The following is a 14,563-nucleotide window of genomic DNA, read 5'->3' as shown; positions in this document are numbered from 1 at the left end:
TAGAGGGAGGGAGGGAGGGAAGGAAGGACTAAGAGATTCATAGTTATGGAGTGAGAGAGCATGTGTGTTTGGGGGGGTGAGATAGAGAGACAAAGGAGAGATGGAGGGAAATATAGATATAGATGGAGGGAGGAGAGAGGGAAGAATATTTCTAGCACTATATGCATTAATTTAAGTGTATATGTCGATTTCTAATCCTATTTCATTGCTTGCACGAGATACATTGATTTTAGTGTAGATGCTAATTTCCAATGATATTTAATTGCTTGCACTACACACATTGATTTCAATATAGATGATTTCTAATCCTATTAGATTTCTTGCACTAAATGCATTGATTTAAGTGTAGATGGTTATTTCTAATCCTATTTTATTGCTTGCACTAAATGCATTGATTTCAATGTAGATGTTGATTTCTAATTACATTTGATTTCCTTCACTAGATGCATCGATCTCAATGTAGATGATTTTTAATCCCATTTGATTACTTTCCCTAAATGCTTTGATTTCAGTATAGATGGTAATTTCTAATGATATTTGATTGCTTGTACTAAATGCATTGATTTCAATGTTGATGTTGATTTCTAATCCTATTTCCTTACTTGCACTAGATGCATTTATTTGTGTGTAGATGTTGATATTTATTGCTTGCGTTAGATGCATTAATTTAAGTGTAGAAGTTGTGTTCTAATCTTATTTGATTGCTTGCATTAGATGGATTGATTTCACTATAGATGTTGATTTCTAATTTGATGTAATTGGATGCATGATGGTACATTAATTGGATTAACAATGTGCATTAATTTTAGTGTAAGCACAAAAAATTATTGGGAATGTACATTGATTTTTGTGTTATAGTAATTCAACCTATTATTACTGGAGAACAAGAGAGACAAGGTGTGATGTTTACTACAATAGCTCGAGCTAAATATTTAAATGGTTTACGATTTCAACTATCATTTTTATATAATCGATATGAAAAGATGACAAAACTAACAAGGATGACAATAAGAATAGTAGAAGAAAATAGTTTGAGATTGATCAAAATGAAGAATATTTATAGTTGAATACATTCTTATTATTCACATTTTCTATCATTCAACACTATTACATTGTTTCTTTGCATTCAAAATTTTTATTTGATTATTTTTCATTGTCAAAGTTATTAACAATATTTATCATCTCAGTAAACTGATGTAACTAAGAAAATTTAAAATTAAAATGACGAGATTAATCGGAGACATATTTAACATATTTAGAATTATTATATTAATATTTTAGGTATTTAAATCTTATTGATAAATTAATCATATCTTCGATAGATTTTCCTTGGCTACACACGACTGCAACCATCATATATCCATATTAACTCCATATCTATCAAGCACGGAGAGGGATCAAATATCTCGAGGTGAACACATTTCCTCAAGTTTTGCACTCAAAAAATAGGTTTGTACCTCAAGAGATTTGATCCCTCTCGGCGCTTGATAGATCCCGAGTTAAGATAGATCTAGGCTGGTTTAAATATAAATTTAGTAAATATTTACCTTATATCTTATAAAAAACAAAAAACAAATATAAATTTTCACATATTTTTATAAATAAGATTATATAATATTAAAACTAACATAATTTTCGGTATTTTCTTTAATATATTATGTTAAAAATCAATAGGTAAAGTTGTACCTCAATTTCTCTCTTCTAATACTTTTTTTTCTCTTAAATTTCAATATCAATATTTTTTCATAATAATTTTGCACAATCCTTTATTTATATGAAACTTTGTTTGTGAGTGATACTATGTGTTTTCTTGGTTCACAATTATAATCGTGAGTAGAGGATGTTAGGTTGAAGCGTCAATAGTTTTACATTAAAAATTTATATTATGTTTTATTTTATACACATAATCATTTTTTATCACTATGATTTTAGCCTTTCATATATCAAAATTTTTATATTGAGAAAAAAATATTATATTAAGAAAAATAAGATACATTTTGTTATTTTTTTTTCTGCGTAAATACTAATTCTATTAAAAAAGAGAAAATTTATGTACAATGAGGTCGAGACCTCAGAGGAGGCAGATGCCAGCCCTCAGCCAGATATTCAGAGATATACATTTCATGCTTTCTGCTGATTTCACATTGCAGACTTCAAAAGATTTTGTTTGGACCATGACCCCCTGAGATATTTCTATTCAGCATCTAACATGGCAAAGCTAACATCTTTAGAAATTTTACTAAGACGCATACTATCATGCCCGCCATTAATCAAAAAGACAAAAAGGTACCCATCAAACCCACAGTTGTAACAGTAAACAGAGAGCAGGTTGGCTAGCGCCACGAGCTTGAACAAGAACATAAACCAGACATAGGACCATAGACTTGGAAACGAAGACACATAGTCAAAATTACACAGAGTAGAGGCAAGCATGCCACCCGTCGGTGAAGAGCCGGCCTTAGTCTGCATGCAGCGGAGAGTCAGGCCTGTCCCTATTCACCTAGCTGGAAGAAGCGACCCAGGTGACGAAGCCATTGTCATCATTTCCTTCAATGCCGCCTTCAGGAGTAGTCACCAGATTGAGAATGCAGCCTGCACGCTGAGACGGCCCACAGGCCAGAATCTCGTTCTGAGTTGGGTCGACCGGATGCTGAGGCTCTTCAGAAACAGGGGTGTCCTCCTGCATATTGTCCGCGTTAGACACCACCCCGGCCATTTCCCCTTGAAGAACGTTGTCTTCCTGAGATTGAGAGGAAGTAGCGTGAGCCGAGCTGATAGGATTACTCTCTTCCTCAGCGAGAATAATTGTGATGCTTGCCGTCAATACAGGCCTGTTGAGCCTACTGTGGAATGTGAACCTGGTAGTCTGAAAAGAATTGTGCGGAAGAGACCCGCTTGGGGGGCAGAGAAGAAGGGGAGGCTGAGGCAATGGGAATGACATTCTGCGGAGCAGGTCGAGAGGTTCTGCCTCTATTCCCAGTGTTGCTTCCTCTGCGCGGGATTCCTCGACGGCGAGGCATGCTTAGGATAACAGGCTGACTGAGAAAGGGGTTGAGGCGGAGCAGACGGGTGAGAATTTGAGCGCAGAGGAGCCCAATAACATCAAAAGACCAGGCGAGCTTCCAAATACGATGAGCCAGGCAAGGGTGCAGGAAGAATTCCGAGCGGAGGTGAAATAAACCAGTGACAATGGCGTGAATTAAAAATGAAGCCATACATAAAATCTTACCTAAATGCTCTTGAACCAGGCGCTCATAAATGCCGAACTGTGTGACCAACATACTGTTCTGCAGCAGAGTCAATTCGCGTGCCTTTGAAGGTGTCTGCCAGCCCGAGGTGCATGCGATGGGGGCCGTCCGCCAGCCAGGTGCAAGGCCAGCTGCCTGCTCTTTGCGGTTCCTCATTAATATCATTGAATGCCACCCGCATCTGGGTAAATACATTTTGTTATTTAACATAAATAAAAAATTTTTTTTTTTTTGATGAGCTGAATGAGAATGGAAAAACATGGAAATGAGGAGTTCGAGGGGTGCTTGTTACTTTACCAAATCCCAAAATCAATAAAGAGGGGGAAGTGTGGCATACCTCCCTACACGAAATGAGTGATGGTAAGTTTAAGTTCTTCATGGTTTGTACCTATATGAGTCTCTCGATTCATCTGTCTAGTTGTTTGTAGATGTACATAGTGTGGTTTCTCTAAATGTGGCATGGTAGAATTATAGGAAACCTTGCAAGCTTGGCTCTTAGATCTTAGGTGGGAAGTTACCGGTATGAGTGGCCATTTCCTATGCGACTCTTTGACTGGAAAAAACAAGATCACAAAGCCCGTGCCTATGGTGTTAGGAATGTGTTAAGTTTTCACACACATTCTAGGATGGATTTGGAGTTGTGAAAGGTGCAATACTCTAGTGTTAGTCTTCTGTTGGGCATCCCCTTCTTCATTTGGTCAATTTCAGAGGAAATTCAGGATTCTTGGATAGTATTGTCCATAATTTCTGTCTTATTTGCATGACGGATTATAGTTGGGTTCTGGCTCCTCTCTTATATAAATTTTGTTGTTTTCTTCTCTCGGCTATTTAATTTGAAATTATGCACTCTCTATTGGTTTGATTTTCATCGGTTTTTCCAATCAGATAGGTATCGAGCCTCTAACTTCCATTCCCTAATTTCTATCCTCCTGTGGTGATGTTTCAGTCTCGCTGGTGAGGTTTTATTTGCCTCATGTCTATTGTCTCGATCTACCAACAACTTGGTCTAACCATTAGCTCTCTGGTACTATGGTGAGCGTGAAGGTGTAATCCTTATTTATTTCTATGATATTTTGATAAGTCCTGTTAGTTTATCCTGGGTGGTCACTCATCCAAGCTACTTCTATAGATTAATTGAGGTTTGTGTTATTTGGCTTGCTGTTTCATTCACCATGCAACAAAAAATGTGGTCATGCCCATTGGGATGCAAGGGAATGAGGACGATCTAGTCAAGGTGTAGGTGAGTAGGGATAATCTAGTTAGCCTCTTGTTGAGGTTATGGCTAAGGAGGCGACAATGTCCTTTGAAACTTCCCCATATTCTAGCACACAAACATATATTTTCCACCTTGAAAGGTCTATTAGATGTGAAATGAGATCACCCTTTGAATCTGAGATCATGAACGGAGTCTCTCATTGGCTCTCAGACCCTACTAATACTAGGGGTAGGAGAGTCAAATACATTCATTCGGTCACCCGGCACTTAGAGCTAAAGACATTGTTGGGGAAAATCCTCAAGGAAAATCATAATGATTGTAATGAGATTATTGCCTTTCTTAATGACCTCTAAATTAACAAATGGTATATTCAAGACAATTTATTTCACCTAGACACACACTGGGCTAATATGGAAAGGCATATACAATGTGAATTCTAACTTCCATCTCCCCTAGTTCTAATCTAGAGAATCCTACTCTAGTAACTTCATGAGACTCTTAGATAGCTACATATCATCTTTTTTATTTTGCTAGAATTTCTGTTTTGTGCTCCTCTATGGTTTTGGACCCCTTGGTTCTCATCTAGAGAATCTCACTCTTGTAACATCATAAATAACTATATCCTGTCTTTCTTATTTTGTTGGTGCTTTTATTTTTATTTTGTTCTCCTCTCTGATTTTAGGCCATAATTTTTTTTTGATATGTTCTAACAAATCTATATATATAATTATGTAACTTAAAATAAATATAAAATGATAAAATTATAATAATATAAAAAATTAATATATATTTATTTTTGGATGCAATATATTCTTATTAAAGAAACATCAAAACTAAAATAATACGCTTTATTATTTTTTCTAAAAAAATTATATATAATATATATATATATATATATATATATAATATAAATATAAAACTAACTTTTATGAAACAACCATGAAAATACCCATATATAAAATCCCTCTTTTCTTCATATCCAAAACTTTACCCATCCAAACTAGTGTCTTACTTTGTCGTTCAATACACGTGCTTTATTATATCCTTTGTACTAAAAATGCAAGCATATAGATTATTTTAAAGTATGGAATATTTAATTTACCATTCTTCTTTTTAATAGATAATAAATTTAATTTATTAAATATTAAGCTGAAAGATATTAAAATTATTTTTTTAATATGTTTCCATTGCTATTATGTTAGGTAAAGTTACACTGAGTTATAGCAGAAAAGCTAGGATTGGGGTAAAAATGTGAGTAAATATTTTATTACCAAATAGATAAATGAAATTTAAATGCTTGGAAATTGAGATACTTAGAGATGAGACTCTTGCCAAATAAAATTTTATAGGTGAGTGTGAATGGATAATTATTTCATGATAATAATTCTAGATCAAATTCTAGATAAGCTTAATGGATGGGAGATAAATATCGATTAAGCTACTTAGCTTGAGAAATATGTTAAGTTTGGAGAAAAAATAAAAGCCTCCTCGAAGAGAAAGGTGAGATTTTATGGGAAAAGCCTAGGCAAGCAGATAAAAAGATCTACAAAAGTAGGACATCGCTAAAGGAAATGTTATCATGAATGAAGTGAATTAAATACCCATTGAGGAGATCAACAAGGGTGTTTTGATCAATGGGCAAGTACTCTCAGCTCGGGGGTGAACTAGAGGAAGTTATTTCTAGGTTGGGTGGTGGTGTGTGATTTTTCAAGTGACACTCTATCAGCTAATCTGGTTCAATATAATGGATCACAGATCATTTTGATTCATCTTTTAGTTTCTTCCAACTGTTTGGTGGCAGGTTTAAATCACTTTCGAATTGAACTTAATTTGTAAGTTTGTGTATGTTATTTATTTATTGTAGCTATAACTTTTCATCTTGGGATATATAATAGAATGTTTGTAAAATTATGAGTGGTTAGATAACGTATTCCACAGGGATTCTCCACCATTTAAAATGATTTTCAGCCCATATTTATGAACCATCAAGACATATTCAACTTGCCCATGTCCAGCCTTATTATGCATTGAAAACCAACAGCTGTCGGAGTTCAAGTGTGGAGTTGATTCTCATTCATTCCTTCCTTCTTCCTTCACTTCCCTCTAATAACCTCTCTAAAGTGATTAATTAAAACATAATGGATGGCAAGTCTCTACGAGTTCTCATTCTTGAGAAGAAGGGAGATGGATGAAGGGACAATGTTATAATCTTCAATAAATACAACAAAGCAGAGGGGGATTTGAAGAAGATAATTTGGTTTAAATTGAGGAATGTTTGGAAGATAGCAGGCCTTGCCATTTTTACACGTCTCACGACGTACGGGACAAACCTCATTACACAATCCTTCGTAGGCCACTTGGGCGATCTAGAGCTTGTGGGTATTACCATCACCACAATCATCATTATTAGTCTCAGTTTCATCTTGATGGTAGGTATCTCGGGTCTACAGTCTTTCTGGTATGATATGGTTGGTTTTGAATACTATTTAATCATTAAACATTATAGAATGTTTATGATCCTTGTAATCAATAGGTAGGATTTACCTACCTATCCGAATTTTGATACAGTAGTGTTGGTAGCATAGTTGAAACGTTAAATGGAATAATGAATCGCCAAAACACTAAGAAGTTGTCATTGATATTGTAAATGTTATCACCAACACTTTCATTAAAATTTTAATATGTTGTTACTAATATTATGTGTTTTTGTCACTAACATCATAAGATGTCACATCTCCCGTTCAAGGCCACTTTTTTTTTCTTGCAAATTCTAGATTATTTTCAAAGTTACTTGAGTTATACACAATCTTAAAAATAACATATTATGATGTTAGTGACAACATCACGAAATCTTAGTAACAACATCTTACAATCTTAATGAAAGCATTAGTGACAAGATATTACTATCTCAACGACAACATCTTAGAGTTTGGTGAATCATTATTCCATTTAACATTTCAACTATGTTGCCAATGTTATTGTCTCACAAGCCAGATAGGTAGGTAAATCCTACCTATTGATTAAAAGGATCCTAAATAGGTTATAATGTTGGATGACTATTAAACATTCAAAACCAACCATATCATACAAAAAGGACTCTACACATAAGATACTTACCATCAGGTTGAAACTAAGGTCAAAAATGAGAATTGTGGTGATGGTAATACCAACAAGCTCCAGATTGCCCAAGTGGCCTGTGAAGGATTATTTAACAAGGTTGATCCCATATGTCATGAGACATCTAGAAATGACAGGGTCTATTATCCACCATAACTTCTTCAATTTAACCCAAATTCTCTTCTTCAAATCCCCGTCTGCTTCATTGTATTTCTGGAATATTATAACACTATCCCTTCCTCCATCTCCCTTCTTCTCCAGAATGGAGGACATGTCTCTCTGATTTCTAATTCTGGTGAAGAAGGGATAGTGTTATAATCTTCCGTAAATATAGAGAAGTAGAGGGGCATTTGAAGAAGATATTTTGGGTTAAATCAAAGAATATGTGGTGGATAGCATGCCCTGCCATTTTTACATGTCTCATGCTGTATGGGATGAACCTCGTTACACAATCCTTCACAGGCCACTTGGGCAATCTAGAGCTTGCTAGTATTACCATCACCACAATCGTCATTTTTGGTCTCAATTTCAGTCTAATGTCAAGTATCTCAGGTCTAGAGTCTTTTTGGTATGATATGGTTGGTTTTGAATGTTTGTAGTCATTAAACATTATAACCTGTTTAGGATCCTTGTAATCAATAGGTAGGATTTACCTACCTATCTCGCTAGTGAGATAGTAACATTGGCTTCATAGTTGAAATGTTAAATGGAATAACAATTCACCAAAATCTAATACATTGTCATTAAGATTGTAAGATGTTGTCACTAACGCTTTAATTAATATTGTAATATGTTGTTACTAATATTGTGTGATGTATTCACTAAGAGGGAAAGACGTTATTATTAAGATTGTGTAGAACTCAAGTAAGTTTGAAAATAAACTAGAATTCAAAAAAAAAAATAAGGGTCTTGAATGGGAGATGTGACAGGTGGTATCAGAGCTTAGGCTCAAGCCTCAGGCTTAATGGGAACTATAATAAGCTTGGAAATGGTGGAATGTGAGTACAATCATTGAAATAAATTCTATCCATTTTAAAAAAAATAAATTCATCACAAGCTATAACCAATTCCGTATGGCCAATACAAGATTCTCCAATTTATGGGGGAGGCCCCTTCAAATTAGATTTTCCTCCATAATTGATAATTCCATTATGTAATAAATGTTAGTTAGAAGAATTTATACAATTAGACAGGGAGGACAACATACAACCCTCTTATTCTCATGGAAACAGAGAAGATTTTCAAATGCCCATGTAGCAAGACACTCCTTTAGTGATTCAAACTAAAGTTACCACCCAGTCCCATTCTGACTAAAGCAAGGACACTCTCATCCCAAACAAGTTGGACTTGGTATTAATACAATGACCTAGTCATCCATACCACTTTGTCTAGTCGTGCACACAACTTTTCCAAGTCAAATGATAGATTGAGAATAAGCAAAGAATTTCATGACTAATAGTTAGCTTGATTGCCTTAGTTGTTAGTTAGTTGTTAGCAGAATCATTAGTTACTTTATGATCTATTAAAAATAAACATTTAGTATTTTATAGTTCTTGTTTAATGAAGATGCAGTCGAGATTGGGTTAGCATGAGTTTAATTATGTTAGACATTTAGTTGTGATCCTTTTAATCTGCCATCCTAGTGATTGTACCACCAGAATATCATAAGGGCCGATTTTAAACGTAATTGGGGAAAATTAGTAGAGTACTATTTTTAGAGTTAATAATATCTGTATATTGTTATGTTGCATGAAAATAGTGATTGAAGAAGGTGAAATTATTAGGTGCTCATGCACGTTGTGTCGGCACAAGTCCATTAGCGAGCAATTAACGGATTTACTCTCTAATGATGGAGGATCATTAGATTTGCCTCTACAGTTGGTGGTAGTGGAGATTCCAGTGTAGGTATCTCAGGGATGGTGTACCTACATTCCAAAACTATAAGGGAAATATTTGTCACTGAGACAATTGATAATGGAAATTCTAAAACGTATAAAGTTTGCGTGTTATTTTGGGACTATTATATGATACATTGGGATCACATTCACGACATTTAACCAAAAATAAAATGGGTAATCAAGCTCATGGTAGTGAAATTATTTTCCATGAAAACAATTTGATAGCGTTCTTTTTCATAATATTTTAATAAATGGGATGATTTGCTAAAGGACGTGTTAGAGTGAGTCTTCTCCCATATTCTTCTCATTGACATAGTTTCCTCTCGCTCTCTTTGCAAGCATGGGAATAAAATCTTGACATCCATTCAATTCTTATGCCATTACCTTAAAATCCCCAATATCAACTCCTTGCTCACCCTCATACATGACCAAGGAGACGATGTAGCGTCTAACAACCACAGATTCCTCAATCTCTACGAGCCGTCATTGCACGGATTCTATGAATTGGATCTCTCATTCCTCCCTCCCAAATTCATAATCCCACTGGCAGCCTCATGAGGACTGGTCTGCATCACAGAGTCCAACTCCACCATTTCACTTTTCCTCTACAATCCCTTAACTAAGAAGTATAGGATGCTCCCTCCCCTCCATGACCTCGTATCCTTCCCCATTATGTTGATAAATGAAGATCTAGAGTCTTAGCCCCACAAGATACTAATCATGGTTGATGGCCTTCAGGCTTGTTACTATCCACACAATAACCATTGGATTAGATTTGGATGCGAACCCTTCAGACCTAGAAGCCATGTGATGGATTTCAATGGTGTAATCTATGGGCTTGAGGATGTGGGTTCTGCTTGGCATCCCAGGTGGAGGCTTGCTAGTTTAAAAATAGAGGATGTGTATGGGGGATTCTGGAGCCCTGTTAGAAATGACATCTGGGATGATATCTTTGATATTATTAAAGAGCCTCGGCTTATCAAGGGAAGAGGACACTACATGTTAATTGTAGGGGGTTTGAAGTCATCGTTCTCATTGACTTCAACTTTTTCTACATTTATTATTCTAGAACTTGATCTCAACAGTCTTGAATGGGATGAGGCTGGTAGGATTCCCATGGAATTCTTGTGACACTTTGATGCTGAAGGTGGGGTCGATATATTTGGTGGGATTGAAGGGGTTTATTTCTCAAACAGAAAGGTTGGAATATTGGTTTTTGGAATTTATCCGAAGTTGGAAATGGATGTTGGATTTTGGTTGATAATCATCTTGGATAGAGGAATGTTATTTGCAAAACGTTTCCATTTGAACCCAGATTGGATGTTGTGCCTTTAATAAACGTGAGTGAACGAATTTGTTCTTATGTTATTTCATTTTCAATGAAACTGAACTGATAACAATATTCCAATGTGTTAGGAAGTGTTTGTTAACTGAAATTTGAGATCACTCATCTCAGATCTAAAATAATAAAACTGGATCAATTTTTTCCTTTTTATTGTAATTTATACTCTATGGGAAGGTAGAGAAGGATCTTGATATTCATTGAGAGTATTCCTCTTTTGAAAGAGAAGGGTCTCCTGAGAGCTCAGGCAAGGTCCTGTCTTACCTCAATAAAAAAGTTTGGTCCTTTCATGCAGCCAGTAAGGCCCTGAATTAACATACCAGCTTGACATATCCAACCAAAAAGACCTTTGAGCATCTCACATTTAGTATACTAAATAACCTACTTTATAATAGTAATAGTGACAACCTTCCCTGAGTTACAAGTATAACTTTATATAATAGTAATAGTGTAGTACAATGGGAAAATAATCGAGTTACATGGCAGAATCCAACCTTAATTCGGGTGCAAAGGAAGCAAGGTAGGCTATCATTCCTATGATATAAGATAATTATGGAAAATTTAACTTCATTGACCAAAGTTTTTTGGAGGTAACAGATGATTTATCATTGATCCAAAAAGTTATTCTATTTTATTTGACTACTAATTACATAAATTGAAAATGAAAACAGTAGGGATTTTTTTTAATTTCTCTCTTTTGCTACAAAGGCTGCAATTAATATGGAAGACATTGAAATTTAAAATACTGACCAATAGTAATGGTAGATGGCATTAAATTCTTTGTTCTTGTATCCATACCTAAATGTGGTAACCCATGTGATATAGATTTTGTTTTCCAATCCCAAAAGTAGATAGGGAAAATCTAAACTACAATAAAATCTAAAAAAAGAAAGTTCATAGATTTTTTTATAGTTCTTCATTTTATATTTTGGGCTCCAAACTATGATCCAAATGACTAGAAGTTCAAATTTTTGTTTAAATATTCTTCTATGCAATAAACATGCCAAACAAATAGGAACTCATCATAGGATATTCCATGAAAGTTAAATGAAATACATGTATAGGTAAACCATAAATGTGATTTCAATTGGGTTTATCTCAGGTGGTTGAGAGGAATGATTGTTATCCTCTCCATCCAGGTTCAGTTGTAATGGCTTTGAACCTTGTTGTTTAGTCTAAGCAGCCCCTAGAGGACCAAAACATGCACGTTCTTCATATGGAATATCAAGATATTTCTCATGGGAAAAGAACCATAAATATGATGTTAAAAGTCATTGAACATAACTATCATTGCATGCTACAAAATTGTTGAAAAGTGAATTTTTAACACTACAAGAAAATAAAGTACTATGAGACATTGTTGAAAGTAAAATGCCCTCCCAGTTGTTGAAAAAGAAAAAAAAAATGTCAAAATGGAATTTGAAAAAACCTTGATTAAGACCTGAATAATGTATGTAATTCAATAAATATTTTCCTCAATTAAGCTATTAACCTCTATTGAGGTATGAACCCCAATGGATAACTTTTTCAAACTCATACATTGATCCAGGTCTGGGTGTGACAAAGGACCCTCCGAAGACCTTTTACTTTCGTGATGTGTTAAATTGCATATTTAAAAGAACATAAATGAATACATTTGCAGGTTAAAAGAAGAGGAACATGACAATCATCAACACATGAAAACATAAGACGTTGATAACAGAGTTCGTCCAGGAGGGACGACATCTCTAGGCACCTGTGTCAAGATGGTGTAGGCTGCTGTGTTAAGCACTGTCAAAAGTGTTGATGTACATAAGAGGTGACGTCGCTATCATACAAGGAAAATTCCCTCATGCAGGAGTGGCTCCAAGAGATGTTCTACTACAGGAACTCTCAGTAAAAAAGGACTCCTACCAGTATGGAAAAAAACTCATGCATGATGATAATGAACATCCCGCCAACATGGCATAAAATGGATCTCAATGCAAGCATGCATGGTGACAACATGAGTATCCCATCAACATACAACAAAGGGATCTCAAAACAAAACATGACGAATCATGAAACAAGTACATCACACAAATGATTCCGCATCACATCAAGCAGGAATCATGAAAACAAATAAGAGACAAGATCCCACATCAAACATCAAACATGGATCTGTGCAGCACAATGCATCGCAAAAAGAAGTACAAGAACACACTGCATATACCTCACATCCTAGGGCCATCTAAAGAAGAGGACGTCAAACTGCTGAAGCTATTCGGGCCATCAATCTCACAAGATCGAATCGCATGGAAATGATTTCTTGCACATGAATGCTCACACCTGTAATCCACTTAGAAAAGTCGCTGAAAAAAAGAATGAGCAAATCAAAAATTTGAATGCACCATCAGATTTGTGGTGTCGAATAGTGCAAAATTGACTGTCAAAATTTTGAATTCTGACGAAATGAAAATCTAGGGCTCAAGGAATCTTTTAGATTCCCCCTAGATTCCTCAAAATTCCCTCCTTCGAGTCCTCTAGAAATCGGCTACTCATATCAGGAAACTGACTAGACCATCAGGTTCATGTCGCTAAGAGGTGTAAAATCAACATAAAATTTGTCCAATTTGGACACCGCAAAAATTTCACCCTTCTAGAAATTTCGCTCAGTCATGGTTCCACCTGTAAATTAATTACAAATTATATTGACTCAAATTTAGTGCCTGCTCCTGGTTCCTCCATGCTTTACTTTGGCGCACTATGCAAATGCAAGTTTATATAATTTATGTTGCAGATTAACCAATGAGTTGGTTGTGGCACATTGGTAAGATTAGCAATTTGTTGAGGAGGGTCAGGTGGTCAAACTCCACCCCTCTTTTTTTAATACATTATCAATTGCATACATATTTTTTTAGGAGGTGTTGGGTCCGCACTGGGTGGACCACCTCTTAACTCCCACAACCATTTGTTAATGTTTGAGTGGCACATTAAATGGGGCTTGTTGTGTGTACCATGGATCGTACATGGTATATGGAGTCGCGTTGGTTTATGTGTGAGGGTGCTTGGGAGGTAGGCTAGTTGCACTAGCTGGGCGGGTTCAAGCCCCGCTACCCTCGGTCTATGGAGATGTGTTAATATGGTTTTGGGGGTGGCAGGGTAGTGGCCCACCACCACATTCATATTTTTTTTTAATTATTATTTAAAAATAGGGCCTTTTTTAAAATTTTGTCTAACATAAGGGTTATTAGACATATTAAATAGGAAACAATTTTGCCTGCTTCAGGAGCCACATTCCATGCTCACGACTCTATCAATTTGTAAGACACTTAAACCTGGCCCACAACCCAACGTTGACCAGAACTTTGACTGGCTTGTTCTCCCTCATACGAGCACATATTGACGAACCATTCACACTGTTGTGATCAGGACGATGGGATCTACGCTCTGGTCCTAATTCGAATTATTCTGATCACTTTGATTTTTGAGCTTCTATAAGAAATCTTTGTCCTATGTGTGTCTCTAGAGCCACCTCGATCATACATACACACAAAAGACCCAAAAATTACAAAAGTAATAAAACAAGGCATGTCAACAAGTAAAAAGAAAAGAGAAAAAAAATGAAAGGTGTATGCAAACAAATATTAATTTTGTAGCTTATGCCTAAATTACAACAAAAGGGATAGTGTGGATCATTTAACAATCAAGATGTGGAATAGGGAAAGATGTAGATGGAAATATGATCACAAACAACATAACAAATATGAAGAGAAAGAGAAAT

General features: G+C 35.5%; 1 protein-coding gene across 1 annotated transcript; it reads left to right on the top strand.

The window, feature by feature from the left end:
* The first annotated feature begins 3,258 nt into the window (after positions 1–3,258).
* LOC149139040 (SKP1-interacting partner 15-like) lies at positions 3,259–10,610 on the top strand. Its single transcript, XM_089450564.1, has 3 exons — positions 3,259–3,433; positions 10,057–10,136; positions 10,218–10,610. The coding sequence occupies exons 1-3, from the start codon at positions 3,259–3,261 to the stop codon at positions 10,608–10,610; spliced, it is 648 nt and encodes a 215-aa protein (XP_089306690.1).
* Positions 10,611–14,563: the final 3,953 nt, after the last annotated feature.

Source organism: Pinus tabuliformis, chromosome X (assembly GCF_031772625.1).
Source record: "Pinus tabuliformis cultivar Carrire ecotype Pingquan chromosome X, CPIR1, whole genome shotgun sequence".
Classification (NCBI taxonomy): domain Eukaryota; kingdom Viridiplantae; phylum Streptophyta; class Pinopsida; order Pinales; family Pinaceae; genus Pinus; species Pinus tabuliformis.
This window is presented reverse-complemented; position numbering and strand designations above follow the sequence as displayed.

Excerpts from the sequence above, each read along its gene's own strand:
- LOC149139040 (XM_089450564.1), top strand. The coding sequence starts at position 3,259 with ATGCCGAACTGTGTGACCAACATACTGTTCTGCAGCAGAGTCAATTCG. Across the intron at positions 3,434-10,056 it reads TGAATGCCACCCGCATCTGG|AGTCCAACTCCACCATTTCA; the intron begins GTAAATACATTT and ends TCTGCATCACAG. Across the intron at positions 10,137-10,217 it reads TCCCTCCCCTCCATGACCTC|GCTTGTTACTATCCACACAA; the intron begins GTATCCTTCCCC and ends GATGGCCTTCAG.